At 40.7% G+C, this 15,288-nt stretch overlaps 1 protein-coding gene across 3 annotated transcripts in view; it reads right to left on the reverse strand.

The window, feature by feature from the left end:
- The window catches only part of MICAL2 (microtubule associated monooxygenase, calponin and LIM domain containing 2), a 152,360-nt gene that overhangs the window by 47,641 nt on the left and 89,431 nt on the right, over positions 1 to 15,288 (reverse strand). For 2 of the 3 annotated variants that reach the window (XM_082192795.1, XM_082192794.1), the window contains 3 exons: positions 13,759 to 13,945; positions 12,941 to 13,029; positions 12,146 to 12,245 (listed from right to left, as the gene is read on the reverse strand). In XM_082192795.1, the coding sequence (XP_082048921.1) occupies positions 12,146 to 12,245; positions 12,941 to 13,029; positions 13,759 to 13,945 (376 nt within the window). Of the gene's footprint in view, positions 1 to 4,992; positions 5,229 to 7,607; positions 7,661 to 12,145; positions 12,246 to 12,940; positions 13,030 to 13,758; positions 13,946 to 15,288 lie in introns of those variants that run through there. The other variant, XM_082192796.1, reaches the window with a different exon arrangement.

The following is a 15,288-nucleotide window of genomic DNA, read 5'->3' on the forward strand; positions in this document are numbered from 1 at the left end:
AATCTATGCTAGTCTGGGACGTTAATAGCTGCTGTCACAGCCTAACAAGCATAGAACTGCAGCGTCCAAGGCCGTTACAGCCAGTGCATGATAAGAAGCCAATGAAGAGCCATCAATCATTACTGGACCGAGAAATGTCAGTTTAGCCACATCACTCAACACTATAGGAACACCAAAACTCATTGACAATGTAACACGCAAGGGGTCTCTAACTTGGGACTCTGCAGCATGAGCCAAGGGTCTTGCTCTGGCTTGTGGGCCCTGGGTGGAAGTGATTTTTTCATGTGGCAGAGGGACTTCTCGGTAGTGGTGGCCGCCCTGTGGAGCGCCCTCCCATCAGATGTCAAGGAAATAAACAACTACAGTGGTACCTCGGGTTACATACGCTTCAGGTTACAGACTCTGCTAACAAAGAAATAGGGCTTCAGGTTAAGAACTTTGCTTCAGGATGAGAACAGAAATTGTGCTCCGGCGGTGCGGCAACAGCAGGAGGCCCCAGTAGCTAAAGTGGTGTTTCAGGTTAAGAACAGTTTCAGGTTAAGTACGGGCCTCCGGAACGAATTAAGTACTTAACGCGAGGTACCACTGTATCTGACTTTCAAAAGACATCTGAAGGCAACCCTGTTTAGGGAAGTTTTTAATGTCTGATCTTTTATCGTGTTTATAATATTCTGTTGGGAGCCGCCCAGAGTGGCTGGGGAAACCCAGCTAGATGAGTGGGGCATAAAAATATTACTATTATTATTACTATTATTATTATTATATAGTATAGCAAGCACCACTATAGAAGGCAAGTTTTAGAGGACCACATAGGTAGTAGGCACACATGCAAGAACCAACAGATGTGTTGAACTTATAACAATACTACTTTGTAGATAATTAACTGAACATGGCTTCTGTCTCAAAGCATCACTGAGGAAACTTTTGTTTAAGTCACTATTCTTGCTCTCTGTACAATGCTGCTGTAAGAGCTTGGATCTTTTTCTTCTCTAACACAGAGAATTCTTTTTAAAAAACAACAAATTGCTTTTTGGTGATCTGGGAAGGCTTTTACTTTAGAGAAATACATGAACAACAAATAGCAAAATTAAGTGAAGAGGAATAGATTTGGAGCAGAACTTGCGCAGAAAATTAGTTGTGGGTGAATTAATTGAAGATTAACTGATCTGGGCGAGATATTAATTTGTAATTTAATTTGATACCATTCATGGATGAATCAAAGTATATTTATTAGAGGATTAATTTGGATGGGAAATGAACTGGCTCGCCTTCTGTTAGGCAGGTAGAATTAAATGAGTGTTTTAGTGTTTTGAGGCTCCGACACTCTGCCTCTGCCATACTCAGAAGGCAAGCTGGTGTGAGTAAGCTTCCTTCCAAGAAACTGAGACAATGCTGTTTTGTTGCAATAGCAAATCTGGGGCCAAATGGGTGGTTCACTACTGGGGCACCAGATTCAGCTTCTGCCTTGCACTCTGCTTGTGGTCTTAGGCAGCAGCTGTCTAGTCCAGTACACTCGGTGTGTAGTTGTGATCAGCCAAATGCCTTAGAAATCTCAAAAGCAGTGGGGCATGACAACATACTATGGTGAAGTATATTGCATTTCTGCTTAATTATAGTAATTACTTATAGTGATTATCTTAAAATTTGAATCCATGCATATACATATATCAGCATATGCAAATTTTATGCATAATTCATGTGGCCCTTTGGCAGGAAGGAAATGGATCAGTAAAAAAAAGAAAGAAAAGAGGACTAAAGTGGCCACCCAGACCTCAGAGGGCACCAAAGATATTAACAGGAAGAGCACCAGAAATTTATGGAGAACTGAAATACAGTGGTACCTCGCAAGATGAATGCCTCGCAAGACAAAAAACTCGCTAGACGAAAGGGTTTTTGGTTTTTTGAGTTGCTTCGCAAGACGATTTTCCCTATGGGCTTGCTTCGCAAGACGGAAACGTCTTGCAAGTTTGTTTCCTTTTTCTTAACACTGTTAATACAGTTGCGACTTGACTTCGAGGAGCAACTCATAGAACGTGGTGTGGTAGCCTTTTTTGAGGTTTTTAAAGACTTTGGTGATTTTTGAAGCTTTTCCAAAACTTTCCCGACACTATGCTTCGCAAGACGAAAAAAAACGCAAGACGACAAAACTCGCGGAATGAATTAATTTCGTCTTGCGAGGCACCACTGTAAAGGCCCTTAAAAGCTGCTCCATGCGATTTGTGATTAAATTAAAAGAAACTCTGGGAAATCTTGTATTAAAAACACATGAAATATGAGAACCAAGCATAAAACGCTTGGGCACTCAAAGTTCTGTTTGGAAAGCAATTTAAGAGACAAGAGGGAGATGGCAAGTTTTTCAAGTAATACTGAGCAGATAGCCTGTGTGAAAGAATAAGATACGGTACTTAACTTCAATACCAAGGCACACATAGCTATAGTTTATTATTGTGCGCCGAGAAGTGGTGGTGTATTAATTCTCAATACAACTTTATTGTTACTTCTGAACTCTTAAAGTCACCTTGGGGCTCCTTGGGATCAAAAGACAGGAAAAGGAATGTAATAATAAAGAAGACATTGAGGCATTTGAAGGCGGAACAGTAATAAGGCTGGTTCCTGCTGAAAGTGCTTGTGGTTATTTATAAAGGCAAAATGCATATACCTCCCAAATTCTCCAAGTTCACTTCCAACTGTCCAAGAGCTTCTATGTTTATGTAAGCAAAGGTTTAGGGTGGAGTGTTTCACGGACAAGGGAAAGGGGGAGAAAATAGTTATGGAAAGAAATCCAATGTATACAAGAGTTATCTACAGTGTGGTCTAGTCAGGGCTTATGAATTATAACTTTGATAAAGTCATCCAGATGTTCAATTGCTTCTTGCTCTAGCACAGCTGATTTCAATAAGTGGTTTGGGAGCGAGTAGACTGTCAGTAGGGATTGATTGGGGAACTACACAAAAAGATAATAGGGTATGAATCATTTGCATATCAGGGATTGGAACGAACAAGGAGAGCCCTGAGGAAAGGGTGGGATTTATTACTGACACCTTTGCAGCAGTGGAGAACCTTGGGTTATCTAGATCAGGCATAGGCAAACTTGGCCCTTCAGATGTTTTGGGACTACAACTCCTGTCATCCCTGACCACTGGTCCTGTTAGCTAGGGATGATGGGACTTGTAGTCCCAAAACATCTGGAGGGCCAAGTTTGCCTATGCCTGATCTAGATGCTGCTAGAGTACAGCTGTCTCTTCTTTTTTAAAGTGATCCATAAGCCATCCTGGAAGCCTGTTTGACTGAAGACCAGGATCCAACTTCCTTAGATTAGAAACCAAATAACAAAACTCCCTTTATATCTGACCATTGACCATGTTGCCTGGGTTTAATGGGAACTGGAGTCCAGCAGCATCTGGAGTCATGGGTTGTCTGCCACTGCCTTATAGCAGAAATACTTGGCAAAACCCTGCTTTTAAAAGAGTAGACTAATCCGAAAGGGAGAACCCAAAAGGAATTTGCTCCCCTTCCTCCCGCTGAAATTAACCAACTGCTTGAGAGGGGAACAGCCTCAGAGAAAAGTGCAGCTCCTTCCAGCATGATTTCTCTGCCCCTCCCAAGTATCACTTCAGAGATTTATTCATTCGTTTCATAAAATTTATACACCGCTTCTTTGTAAAAAATCCTCAAAGCAGTTTTTACAAAAGATAAAGCAGTAAAACCAAGAAAAGTTTACAACCCTGCTCTAAAACATACAAAAAGTTAAAATACTACAGCGGTTTAAAATAAGCTCAACTTTCTAAATATCTGGGTAGCCTTGTCTAAACAGGAATGCTTTAGCAGTAAAGTTAAGGTGTTGCCTGATCTCAAAAGGGCAGCTGAGGCGGCTCAGTTCCATTTGCCCCCCGCCCCATGGTAACTGGTGTAGTTGTGGAGAAACTGGCCCACAGAAACCAGCATGGTGTAGTATCTCTGAGCCTCTGAACTGGGACTCGAGTTAGGCCAAGAGGAAGCAAACTTGGAGCAAGATTTCCAGCACAATTCAGACCAGTGAACAGTACCTTTGCATCCACCATCTGCAGGCAAATATATTCCCTCCGTAGCACCAAGGCAATTCACAATTTAGGAATGTTGACACCTTCATTTCTCTGTAAAGGTAGGCACATCTCCAGGGGATATTCCCAGCAGCACATAGCAATGTCCAGGTGCTAAGGCATTGGTCTGCTAGGGTGGAGGTTTTGTGGTCAGATGAAAGGGAGATGGGCCTTGTTTCTTCTTGGCAGAGTACAAACACTCCCTGGTGTTCCTAGTGATCTACCAACAGTAGAGACTGGACTATGTCCACAGGGTACACTTTTCAAGTGCTCCCTTCTGGAGCCTGTATTTCATTCCACTACACATATTTTCTCCCACTGTCCATAACCACAGTTTAGTATTACATCAGTACTCACCGTAACCACGGCTAAGACTAATCAAGTTCTTTCTATCTTGGGTTCACAATGAGCACTAGAGGCTTGTTTCCAAACAGATTAAAATGGTGTCATTTGAAACAATATTTCACCCCGATTAGAGAGAGAAAGATGTGCTTCCACAAAACAAAATGAAAATGCAGCAATAAAGATGTTCTCAAGACCCAGAGGATGAACTGCAAAAGGCAAGTGAGCATGTTTCGTGCTTAATGAAGGTTTGCAGTTTCTAGGTTTTTGAGCCGCATTCTAAAATGTTACCATTCAGCAACATTTTTAATGCCTTTGAGCTACAGCATGGATGTTGAACTCCAACTCCCATCAACCACAATCGCTTGTCTTGCTGGCGGGGGCTGATGGGAGTTTTGAGTCCAAAAACATCTAGAGGGCACCAAGTGCCTCAAACCCCTGAACCATGAAGTAGGAAAATACAAAGTAGAGCATGATTTCCATCATATGAGAACCCAAACAGCGGCAGAGTTTGAAACGATACCTCGTCAGAGCAGAGTGTGTTTTCAAAGGAAGAAAGGAAACAATCATGTTTATAGAGAACTACATTTATTTGTTTACAGCCAGTCTAAAAAGTTAAACATTCACCGTGTGCAAAATACAAATTTCCATGTGATAGTTTTACTTATTTTAGAAAAAAAGAAAGAAAACACCCTAATAAAAATGTTCAGTTAAGTTTCAGAGGCAAAAAAATTAAATAAATCAAAGGTCTGAAATGAGTAGAAGAGGGACAGAATCCTCATTGGCATTGTTTAAGAAATGAAGGCTCTGCAACAGAAAAAAAGAATAAAGTATAGCAAGAAACAGAGATAGAGACTTTGCCATCAGAAATCCCATTGATGAAACATGCAAGGAGTTTAAGTTAGTCACAGCAAACAAGAATCATGCTGTTAAGAAACGTAGATACTCTTTCATAACCTTTAATTTGGGTGGTGGTGAGAAATGAAATTTAGAAAACAAGATCCATCAGTTCTCTAAGTGAATCCCCCCCCCCAGTGCTTTGGATTGTTTAAGAGCAGAATCTACTTCTTAAGTACTAGATATATCATTTTTTTCTGAACAGGAGAAGCATCTCCCTTAGTCTTACTGTACAAGTAGTTGCTTTCCTGCAATAGTAAAGTGATTATGCAAGAGAAAGCTTTCCTATGGGGGGGGGAATGCCCTTTCTAAGAACGACTCAAAAGAATTGTATGGTCCAGCATAGGACAGAGGAAGAACGTAGTATTTTGAGAAAAATATTGGAGTATCAGCACATTATTGTCAGAAATGGCAAACCCTGCATTTTTTCCAATCTTTAAAGTGTCTAAATAGTCACCCTTTCTCATAGGGTGTTGGGGCTCTGAGAATGATGTTGCAGGCATTGTCCCATAGGTGCTAATGACAACACAACATCAAGTTTATCATGTGTAGATCTGGAATTGGGTGGAGCTTCTCTGACAGAACTATCTCACCTCAAGACACTGGTGGCTGGGCACTGCCTTTGCTATAAGCAAGTCGGTGAGGTCAGTGAAGAGTGAAAGTTCTCCTCCATCTCCTTTCTTGACACAGGTGTTTTAGCAGCCATTATCTTGCTTGGCCAAATTCTTAGCATGTCTAAGACATGGCTGGTAAGTTCTTGCTATTTGCAAAGCTACACTTGGCTAATCATAGAAGTTTAACCAGGCAGCAAAGTCAATGGCATGGGTGCACCCTAAGAAAAATACATACACATGATGGCCATTTCAGGCACATCCAAATGACGCCCAACACGTGAGTCCTTTTGGACCTGGAAGAGGGAAGAACGGGGGCAGAAGGGGGGCATGGCAAAATGGGCCGGGGCGCATTTATATCTGCTCCACTGACATGTGTGGGGGCCAGGGATAGAACCCTCACACTAAATGGTCATTGCCTGTACTGCATTAGCATGGAAGTGCTTTGAATGGTATATTTCAACAGATGAATCAGCATAACACATATAGTAACATTATCCTGGTGATACAGCAACAATCTTCTTACTTTTAAGATTTATTTATAGCCTGCCTTCTTCTATGACAGGACTCAAGGTGGCTTACAGATATTACAGGTAACCTTGCATTTGCAGTTTGATGTTAGAAACAATTAAGGATTCACATTTTAAGGTTTTGTTTCGAAACACTTAGGACTCTGAAATGTCTTACTTGCTTATCAAATGAATACATTTAATACCTACGCACATCTAAATTACTTTTGGTTCTGAGCCTTTAAAAGTAGTCTGTACAGCTAGAACAGTGTTTCCCAACCGGTGTTCCGCGGCACACGAGTGTGCCGTGAGACATCGGCTGGTGTGCCGCGAGATACCTGGAGGGAGGCGGGCGAGTCGGGCGGCGAGAGGCGGGGCGGCGGCGGCGAGGAGAGGTCGCGCCTCCTGCTGCTGCCTGGCGCTCCTCCTCGCAGCCGGCAGCGCTGCCTGGGCGCCTCCGCGCGACTCTGCCTCGCTGGGTTTGGTCTCCCAGCAGAGACGGGTCACACGCGCCCCTCCCTCCCTCCCTCAGCCTGCGCGGAGGGAGAGCCAGAGAGAGGCATCGCTCCTGCGCTCCGAGGCGGATTGAGCGCAGATGAGAGGAGCTGCCGAGGGAAAAAACTTTCACTTTTGTGCGTCCCTCCCGGCGTGACGCTGCGCGCTGACGTCACGGGGCGGGGCTTTAATGGTGGTGTGCCACGAGATTTTTTTTCAGTAAACAGGTGTGCCGTTGCCCAAAAACGTTTGGGAAACACTGAGCTAGAATATAATTCACTATTCTCTTCTAGTATTTACTATAGTTAGAACTATAGTTTAGTGACAGCCAAGCAGACTCAAACCCTTCCTTGCACACTTAATCTTTTTCTACTGCAAATAGAAAATAGCTTTAATAAAACCTATTTATGAGTCAATTTATGAAACGTAAAAAAAATATATCCACCCAGCATACATGCAGATAGATGAGAGAAATTATGGGGAAAGGGATAAAAATAAACCAAATGGTTTTTTACCAAATTGTCAACTACAAGGCAGGTTAAATGATAACGCAGAAACTTCTCTTTTAGTTAGAACACAAACTACTTCAAATGGCCTTTGTAACATTGGCAGAAAATATTAGGGATTAGTCACAACACTCGAAAAATGATAGCAAAACAGTACAATCATCTTACAGCAGAAATGGTTCAGCCAATGAGAGGATGTAGCACTGGAATGTTGAAATGAACTAAAGACAAGGTAAGAGATTGGGAAAGAAGATAGTCAAAACTAGCTAACAATAAAGCCTTTGAAAGAAAAGATTGCTAGACACAATCTAACATTGCAAAGTAGAGAAAAGTATGCCGAAATGAAATTGCCTGCCTTCATTGATAAAAAGAAGAATATTTAACAACCATTATCAGCTACATTTCAAGTATCAAATATATAGCAGTTACAGAAGACCCTCTGTTGTTTCAAATCTCTTTTTGAAAATGAGTGTGACTCTGAACCATCACCTTGACATAAAGTAAACATGACTCAATTTATCTGAGCAAGACTTTGGACACACATTGACCACATATGGAGCCCCCTTTGTTTTCCAAACACATCTTCAAAGCTGCATTGCTTCTAGGTTAATATGCAGCTGACTCAGAAGCACCAAAGTGATCAAACACCACATGGGTTTGGGTGGACATGTGATCATCACGATGCCAAACACTGCACCAAGAAAACTGTGGCCTCCTGTAGTGGTGAAGTGCATGACACAGAAATTTTGATTATCCAAGTTTTTTATGACCAAAAGTGAATGGATAACGAGGCAAAATTGTCTACCAGCAATGTGAGACCCCTTCCAAGTTCACTGATAGTTTTAAAATACTAGTGCAAGTTACTGTACGTATAACTAAGCAGTTATATGGTACACTCTTGTCAAAATCTGATTTGCTTGAGATGTTGCTAATCTTAGGTTTAATTCTCAACCCTTTCTGTTCTTCACAGCAACCCATTATGCTGAAAATCATGAAAATCATATATTATATTAATATATGCTGAAAATCATATATCACAGTTCCTACTACAACACTATTCTCAGGGTGCATGCTTTAAAAAACACAACACCATTAATTTTCATTAACTGCATAGAGTTGCATTTGGGTAGATTATGTGGTACCCTCCAGATAATAATAATAATTTTATTATTTCTACCCTGTGCACCTGACTGGGTTGCCCCAGCCACTCTGGGAGGCTTCCAACAAATATAAAAGCATAATAAAACATCAAACATTAAAAACTTCAGATGTCTTATAGCTATTTATCTCCTTGACATCTCATGGGAGGGCATTCCACAGGGTGAGCGCCACTACCGAGAAGGCTCTCTGCCTGGTTCCCTGTGACTTCCCTGTTCCTGTTGTGAACTACAACTCCCATACCTCCCTCCCCAGCCAGCATGGCCAATGGTTGGATATGGCAAATGTAATCCACAACATCTGGAGGGCACCATATACTCAAGACACACTTCTTTGCACTGGCCTTTGACACCAGAGATCTGTGTTTTCAGGATTCACCCTAGTCTCATGAACGTAATATTTTAACGGGGGTTTTTACTTCTGAATTTTAACATTCTTGTAACCCAGTCTGGGACCTGTAGGTGAAGGGTGGGTAATAAATTTAAGAGTAAGAGTAAGAATCCTGCCTTACATGAACAGTTGTCAAGGGGTCTTAAAGGTTGATCTACACTTTAATCAACATTAAGGATATTAATGACCTCACAACTGAACAGGTAGCGTTGTCTTTTTCAAAAAGTATTACGATTTGCAGATTGAAGCAATCCCACCCCCTTATTTTCTTTTAGCTCAGAGACTGCTCAGACACTTGAGATGTAATGAAACCAGGAAGTGCTAGGTACTTGGGCTTCCAATTACTTCTGCATCTTGTTGTTGCTGTAAAGGTGATTGACAAATGTTTGGGTGCATAGGAAACAACTGAAAATCATGACGTTTTCTCTCCCTGAGTGTTTGTGATGACACACAAAATGCCGAGTGCTGCACACAGCAGTGAATGAATTGGAATGGCTGGCCTCAAGCAGGAAAACAGCATGTGCATGAGTTTTAAAGAGACTTTCTGTGGCTACTCTGTGTGCCAAATAGCTCACTTTTTAACTAAAAGGAGCAAGTGACAAAACTAAATGCAACCATTTCCTTCCAAACCCAACAGGCCTACACAAATTCTTGCCCGTAAACAAATCCTTAATGGCAGTGCAGTAAGAATCAAAGGCTAAGTGCGCAATCCTATAACCACTTACCTGGGAGAAAAGCCCCATTGAATTCAGCGAGGCTTACTTCAAAAGAGACATGTAAAGGACTGCACTATAAATAAGAATGACTGCAGCCCGAAACTTCTTTACTTCCCAATTCATTTTAAACTGAGCTTACATACTTGCAAGTTAAGTGTGCTTTGTATTAAATCTTAAAAGTTTCACTCCACAAATGGGACCTTCTTCCATGTTAGTCTGATTAAGATTGAGGTGTAAAATGGAATGGAAGATTAGGGGGGAGTAACCCATCAATACAATGTACCAAGTGGCTCTTTTAAGAAAGCATGAAATTTAAAGTCATGCATGGTTCTATGCAAGTATAAAATCAGGGTTTTTCATGAAGGCAAATGTATATATTTAATGGCAAGTAGGTATCCATCCATTTTTGTCATTCCCCAAAGTGAATAAAACTCAGGCAATTGATAATCCACAGAAAGACAATCTATCTTTCTGTCAACGAAAACCAAAATGGTTGCTGTTTTTTAAAAAACTAGCAGCTGTTATATCCGCAGGATGTCAAGCACCTACAAGGCCTTGCAATCATGCAGTGAAACTTTATTTCTTTTTTACAGCCATTTCCCGCATTGCATCAAACTGCATTAGAAAGTAATGAGCTCATCAAAATATTGTCAAGTGGTAAACAAGAGTGTCAAAAACCTCATTGTATACACTTGCCATGCTAAACTCTACTTAGAAATAAATGTTGCAAAGTGTTTATAATACTAATTTCTTAGCATACCCTGTCTCTGAAGTAGCAGAAATGTAAGATCGCAACACAGCGGGTACACAGAGAAAGGTCAACCATAGGAAGTTGTTTATTGCCAAGTTAGATCATTGACCTATCTGGTTCAGTATTGCCTACATAATCTCTCTCTAGTGGTTCAGGAAGAATTCTGTCTTAGCCAGCTGTAGATGCCAGAGGACTGAACCAGGACATTCTGTATGCAAAACATGAATTCTACCACTCTGCTACAATGACCTCAGAGTGGCAAGTTGTAATAAACCCTGGCAAAAAGATATTGTTCTTGGATCGTAAGTACCAAGTAGTTATGTGCTTAAGTGTATATACCACATATATCTTCTGTAAACTGTCATAATGGCAAAACAGATTCAAAATCTTGTTTTAGTCAAGTATGGCTTTAAAAGTATGTGACTATTTGAACCGACGGGGATAACTCTGAGTGCATGTTGGCACCCAGTCCTCATTCAAATCTCCCAGAGTTGCATCCTAAGTTCTTTGGGTTTTGCTAAAGCTTGAAAACATTTTGTAAGTGTATCATGAAGTGGATACCAGAATCTCTCAAATGTGTGTTAATTTCACATATTAATAATTCTAACATATCTAAAATTGTCAGGGGCATGGGGGGGAAGGGGGCTTATAAACACAAAAGATATGCCTCATCAATAACAGCTATAAGTCATCTCTCATGGTATATACTATGACATACCTCACAATTTGGAGAAATAAATATAGGCAAGTGTTATACTTTTCTCTGAACTAATTGTAATTAACTAATGTCTAACATTTGCTCTTTGAATTTATTCATAAAAATAACAGGAAATGCCCAGTGTTTACAAAGCATACCAAAGAGAAGTCAATGAAAATATATGGGCTAGTAATACATATTTTTTCACTTAAAAAAAAAATCTACACATGTGAACAAATTCGCAGCCCCATAGCAGAGTTAAAGCAAGAGGGGCAAGGGAGGAAATGAAGTATGTGCCATATTCAGTTTTCAAAAAGACAGACAGCTTTTGCTGTTGGCCTAGAAATGTCTGAAAGGACCGTCTTTCACAGTCTTTAAAATAAGGATAATAAAATGTAAACTCAGAGGAATATCTGGTCATAACTGGAAATAGAACCAGTTTTTTTTTTAACCTATAAAAAATCCTTCATATATTTTCCATGGTTTGGAAATGTGTCTGGACACTGACCTTCGTGATCCAAAAGAAGTTTGAAATGATCTAAAGAATTGCACCATGGTTATCAAGTAGAGCTTTGGGCTCATTTAAAGCACATACTAAATTGAAATATCTTTGCTTGTGCGTACACATGTAATCAGAGAAGGCTGTTAGTTTTGGAAATCTGAAAGGCACGACCAAAAAAAAAAAAAAAAAAAGATTCAGAAGAACTTTAAACCCTGAAGAATTTTTTCACCAGTTCAAGCATGTTCTCATAGGACAGCTCCGCTTCCCGGTAAATATGGCCAAGTAACTCCTGAAGCGCAAAAAGGAATGGCATATTGAAGCTTAGGAGTTCATACAAGTAGGTATAGTTGTATGCATTGTCCCTGAAATGAAGTCTGGCAGCGTGCAGGAAACCATGCATCCAGTTAGAGAGGCGTCTTGGAAGGTCAAGCAGATCCCTTGTCACCTTAAGAGGCCAGCTTAGCGTTTTCCTAAAGAATGAAGGCAGGATACCTGGGGACCGGTCTTCTGAGCTGCCGCCTGCAGCAAAAGCATTTTCTGGGCTGGTTTCTGAAGACATGGGCTCTTCTTGCCGCCACGGTTTTGCTTCCTCCTTTAAAGAGACACTCAGCTTAACATTGTGCCATCATCATCTCCCCAAACGTAAGAAAGTTTCTTTCAAGGAACAGCTAGAAAATAAATGGAAACCTAGCAGGTAGCTAACATTGCTGCAAACTTAAGGAGGACATTGTCCCATAGTAGTAATGACTTTCCAATGGAAGTCGGTAACAGCAATTTCCACTTGGATTATATGGAAGACATGGTTTGGAATGGGAAAAAAAAGTTGAGCAGACATCATGCGCAGGTTGACACAAGTCTACAGAAGCCAGTTTCCAAAATGACCACTGGCCATCCTCCTGCGGCAGCTCCCACATGAACCATGGCATCTACACCCATAAAATGTGTGCCAAACTGTAAGTTTGGGCATGCTTCAATATACCATAACTATATAACAATTCCAGCAGTAGCCAGAATATCTAGAAGCAAATAAATTAAAATATGAAGCAACAAGCTTTGGACTACCACAAATCATATACCCACACCTCCAGAACAGTGTCCTCTACAAAGTGACTGCCTGGTACATAAAAGGATCAGATCACTTGGGTTCCACAAGACACTTGAACTGCATGACTTATGCTTATCACTTTCATTGAGATGGAATTTATAATTCTTAGCATGCCTTGTCCACTCACTGCCAGGCTTTGGCAGATCAGTGGAACTACACAAACTCTGGACCATCACACATACCTTTTCATGATTCTTTACCATAACTCTTCTTTTTCTGTGCTTGTTATTTGTTTTACACTGTGCAAAATGAAGCTTGCAGTAAAATTTACCTGGAAAACACAAGGACAGGAGGAATGACATTGTTTGCTTTCTCTCTCTACTAATCACTTAATTCCATTTGGAAATGAACAGTGACAGAAGCCACAGGTGCTGTGCATACACTGATTCTTTCTTGATTTGGGCTTCAGGGAGAATGTCTTTATATCCTCTGAAGAAAAGTGTGCTTTCTATCTTGTACCTGCTTAATTTCTATTAACGTTATTTCTTTAACTCCCCTGTCAGTTTTATCTCACACAATAAACAGATGACCAAGCAAGCTTCTGCAGCTTAACCTGTTTATCTGTAGAACAGGGCACATTCATGCTATATAAGGCATTCTGGCTGAATTTTTGCTTCAATCGAAATTTAAGCCTTAGTGCTTTCTTTATGCACCGCAGCAAAGTTTTCATAGTGAAGTGTTGTGGTTTATGTGATCGCTCCCCACCTATTTCTAGGGTGGCAGGGTGGGGGGTGGGGAGAGAAATCATGTGAACCAGATCTCTGTCATACTGGCATAGGTCAAGGATGTCATTTACACTAGACGTCATCTGCAAGAATAAGGCAGCAAAAAACCCCCACAATTTGGACAATATTGGATTTTTGACACCTCTCAATTCCAGGTGAGAACCGCCTTCACTATCTGGTTGATTCTAGCATTTGTGAGCAAGAAGAGGCTGAAATATGCCAGTTGCATATTGCACAGCAGAAATCCTAACTATCGTATTCCACTTTCTAATTACCTTCTTCTGCATCAAAGGCATACGTTGCTAGGCGGAGAGTTGTAGCACATATGGCACATCTGAAGCATTCTCGGTGGAAAAAGCGGCCTTCTGCACTCAGGCGCTCCATGACATACACCCTTTTTTGACAGAAACAGCAAATGTCGCTCCCACCTACTGACTGCGGAAATACTTTCTTCAAAGAACCCTGCAAATAATATTAACAAGCGTTTGTAAGATTTGTACGGTACAGAATAAATGTAACAGCTTGATTAAATACCCTACTAGATTATAAAAAGAGAGCAGAGGAGATACACCTGCAGCAGCCCAAAGTCAGTTGGATAACAGGTCTTTTGTGGATATATATGGCTCATCAAGGCATGGTAAGTTTAGTTTTTATTACATCCTTATTGCAAAAACAAGAGGGGTAGAAAGCACCTAGCAAGTCTCAATACACGGTTGGTTGGTTGGTCTTTGCTTCACTTGACAGCCAACAAGTTGTGCATGCCTCCCTCAACATGCAAGGAAAACTCCAAACGCCGTGTGGAACACCTAAAGGAAATAGTGCTAACATGGCAGACACATTCCAGGATCCATGGAGAATGCTTTTGGGGTGCTGCACTATATAGAGCATGGGAAAGCCAATCTAATGTATTCGTTCCTAATCTTTGAAACTTCTTTGTAAGTATGGGCGTGACTCACAGGAATTTTCTAATGACTTCAACACAGAATGGGTGTAATCCAACAGCAAAACCTCCATTGATCTTAGCGGGGCTGAACTGCAGCCAATGTGAGGAGCTGATCTTATAGAAGGGATAGGGAACATGTACCCAGACACAGCTGAACTTCAACACCTATCACCTCTGACTATTGGCCTTACTTGCTGAGTTCATCAACATTGGGAGGGTCACAAGTTCTCCATCCCTGTCTTACACTGGTCTTCACAATTTTATTATAACCCATGCTAAATGTGAACATTGTTATCCACACCCAACTACACACTTAGCTTCTCTGTAAATGTACGCATAACATTTGGTTCCACCCATTCGTGTATATTTAAGTGAATAAACACATTCATGTTTTAGAATGCTCAATGGCTTCCGTCTCCTAATAAAACAGCACCTGTGATCTATTACAGGAACACTTAAGAAAACAGAAAGACGGGGGAAAGGGAGAAAAGAAAAAGCACACCAAAATATGGACAGATGGAAGTCACTGAATTTCCAAGTAGCTCTATGTCCTATGATTAAGCAGTGAAAATAATGTTGAAAATTGCCTTTTTATAAATATTAAGGTTTACTGCAGAAATTACATGTTTTGGGACACTGTTTATCTTTATCTGAATTTTGTTTGATGTGTATATTGAAGCAAGTTAAATACCAGCAACATACAAGAGAAATCTTAAAAATAAATAAACTCAGAATCCATCTGATTGATAGCTTAAAAAGTCTTCAAAAACAAAAAGACTATGGACAGAATACATTTCAAGGCCAACACACACAGGAAATCCTACTTGTGCAGTTGACCCCTGTTTGCACAAATGAGGGGTTC

The sequence above is a fragment of the Podarcis vaucheri genome (assembly GCF_965113315.1).
Source record: "Podarcis vaucheri genome assembly, chromosome: 1".
NCBI lineage: Eukaryota > Metazoa > Chordata > Lepidosauria > Squamata > Lacertidae > Podarcis > Podarcis vaucheri.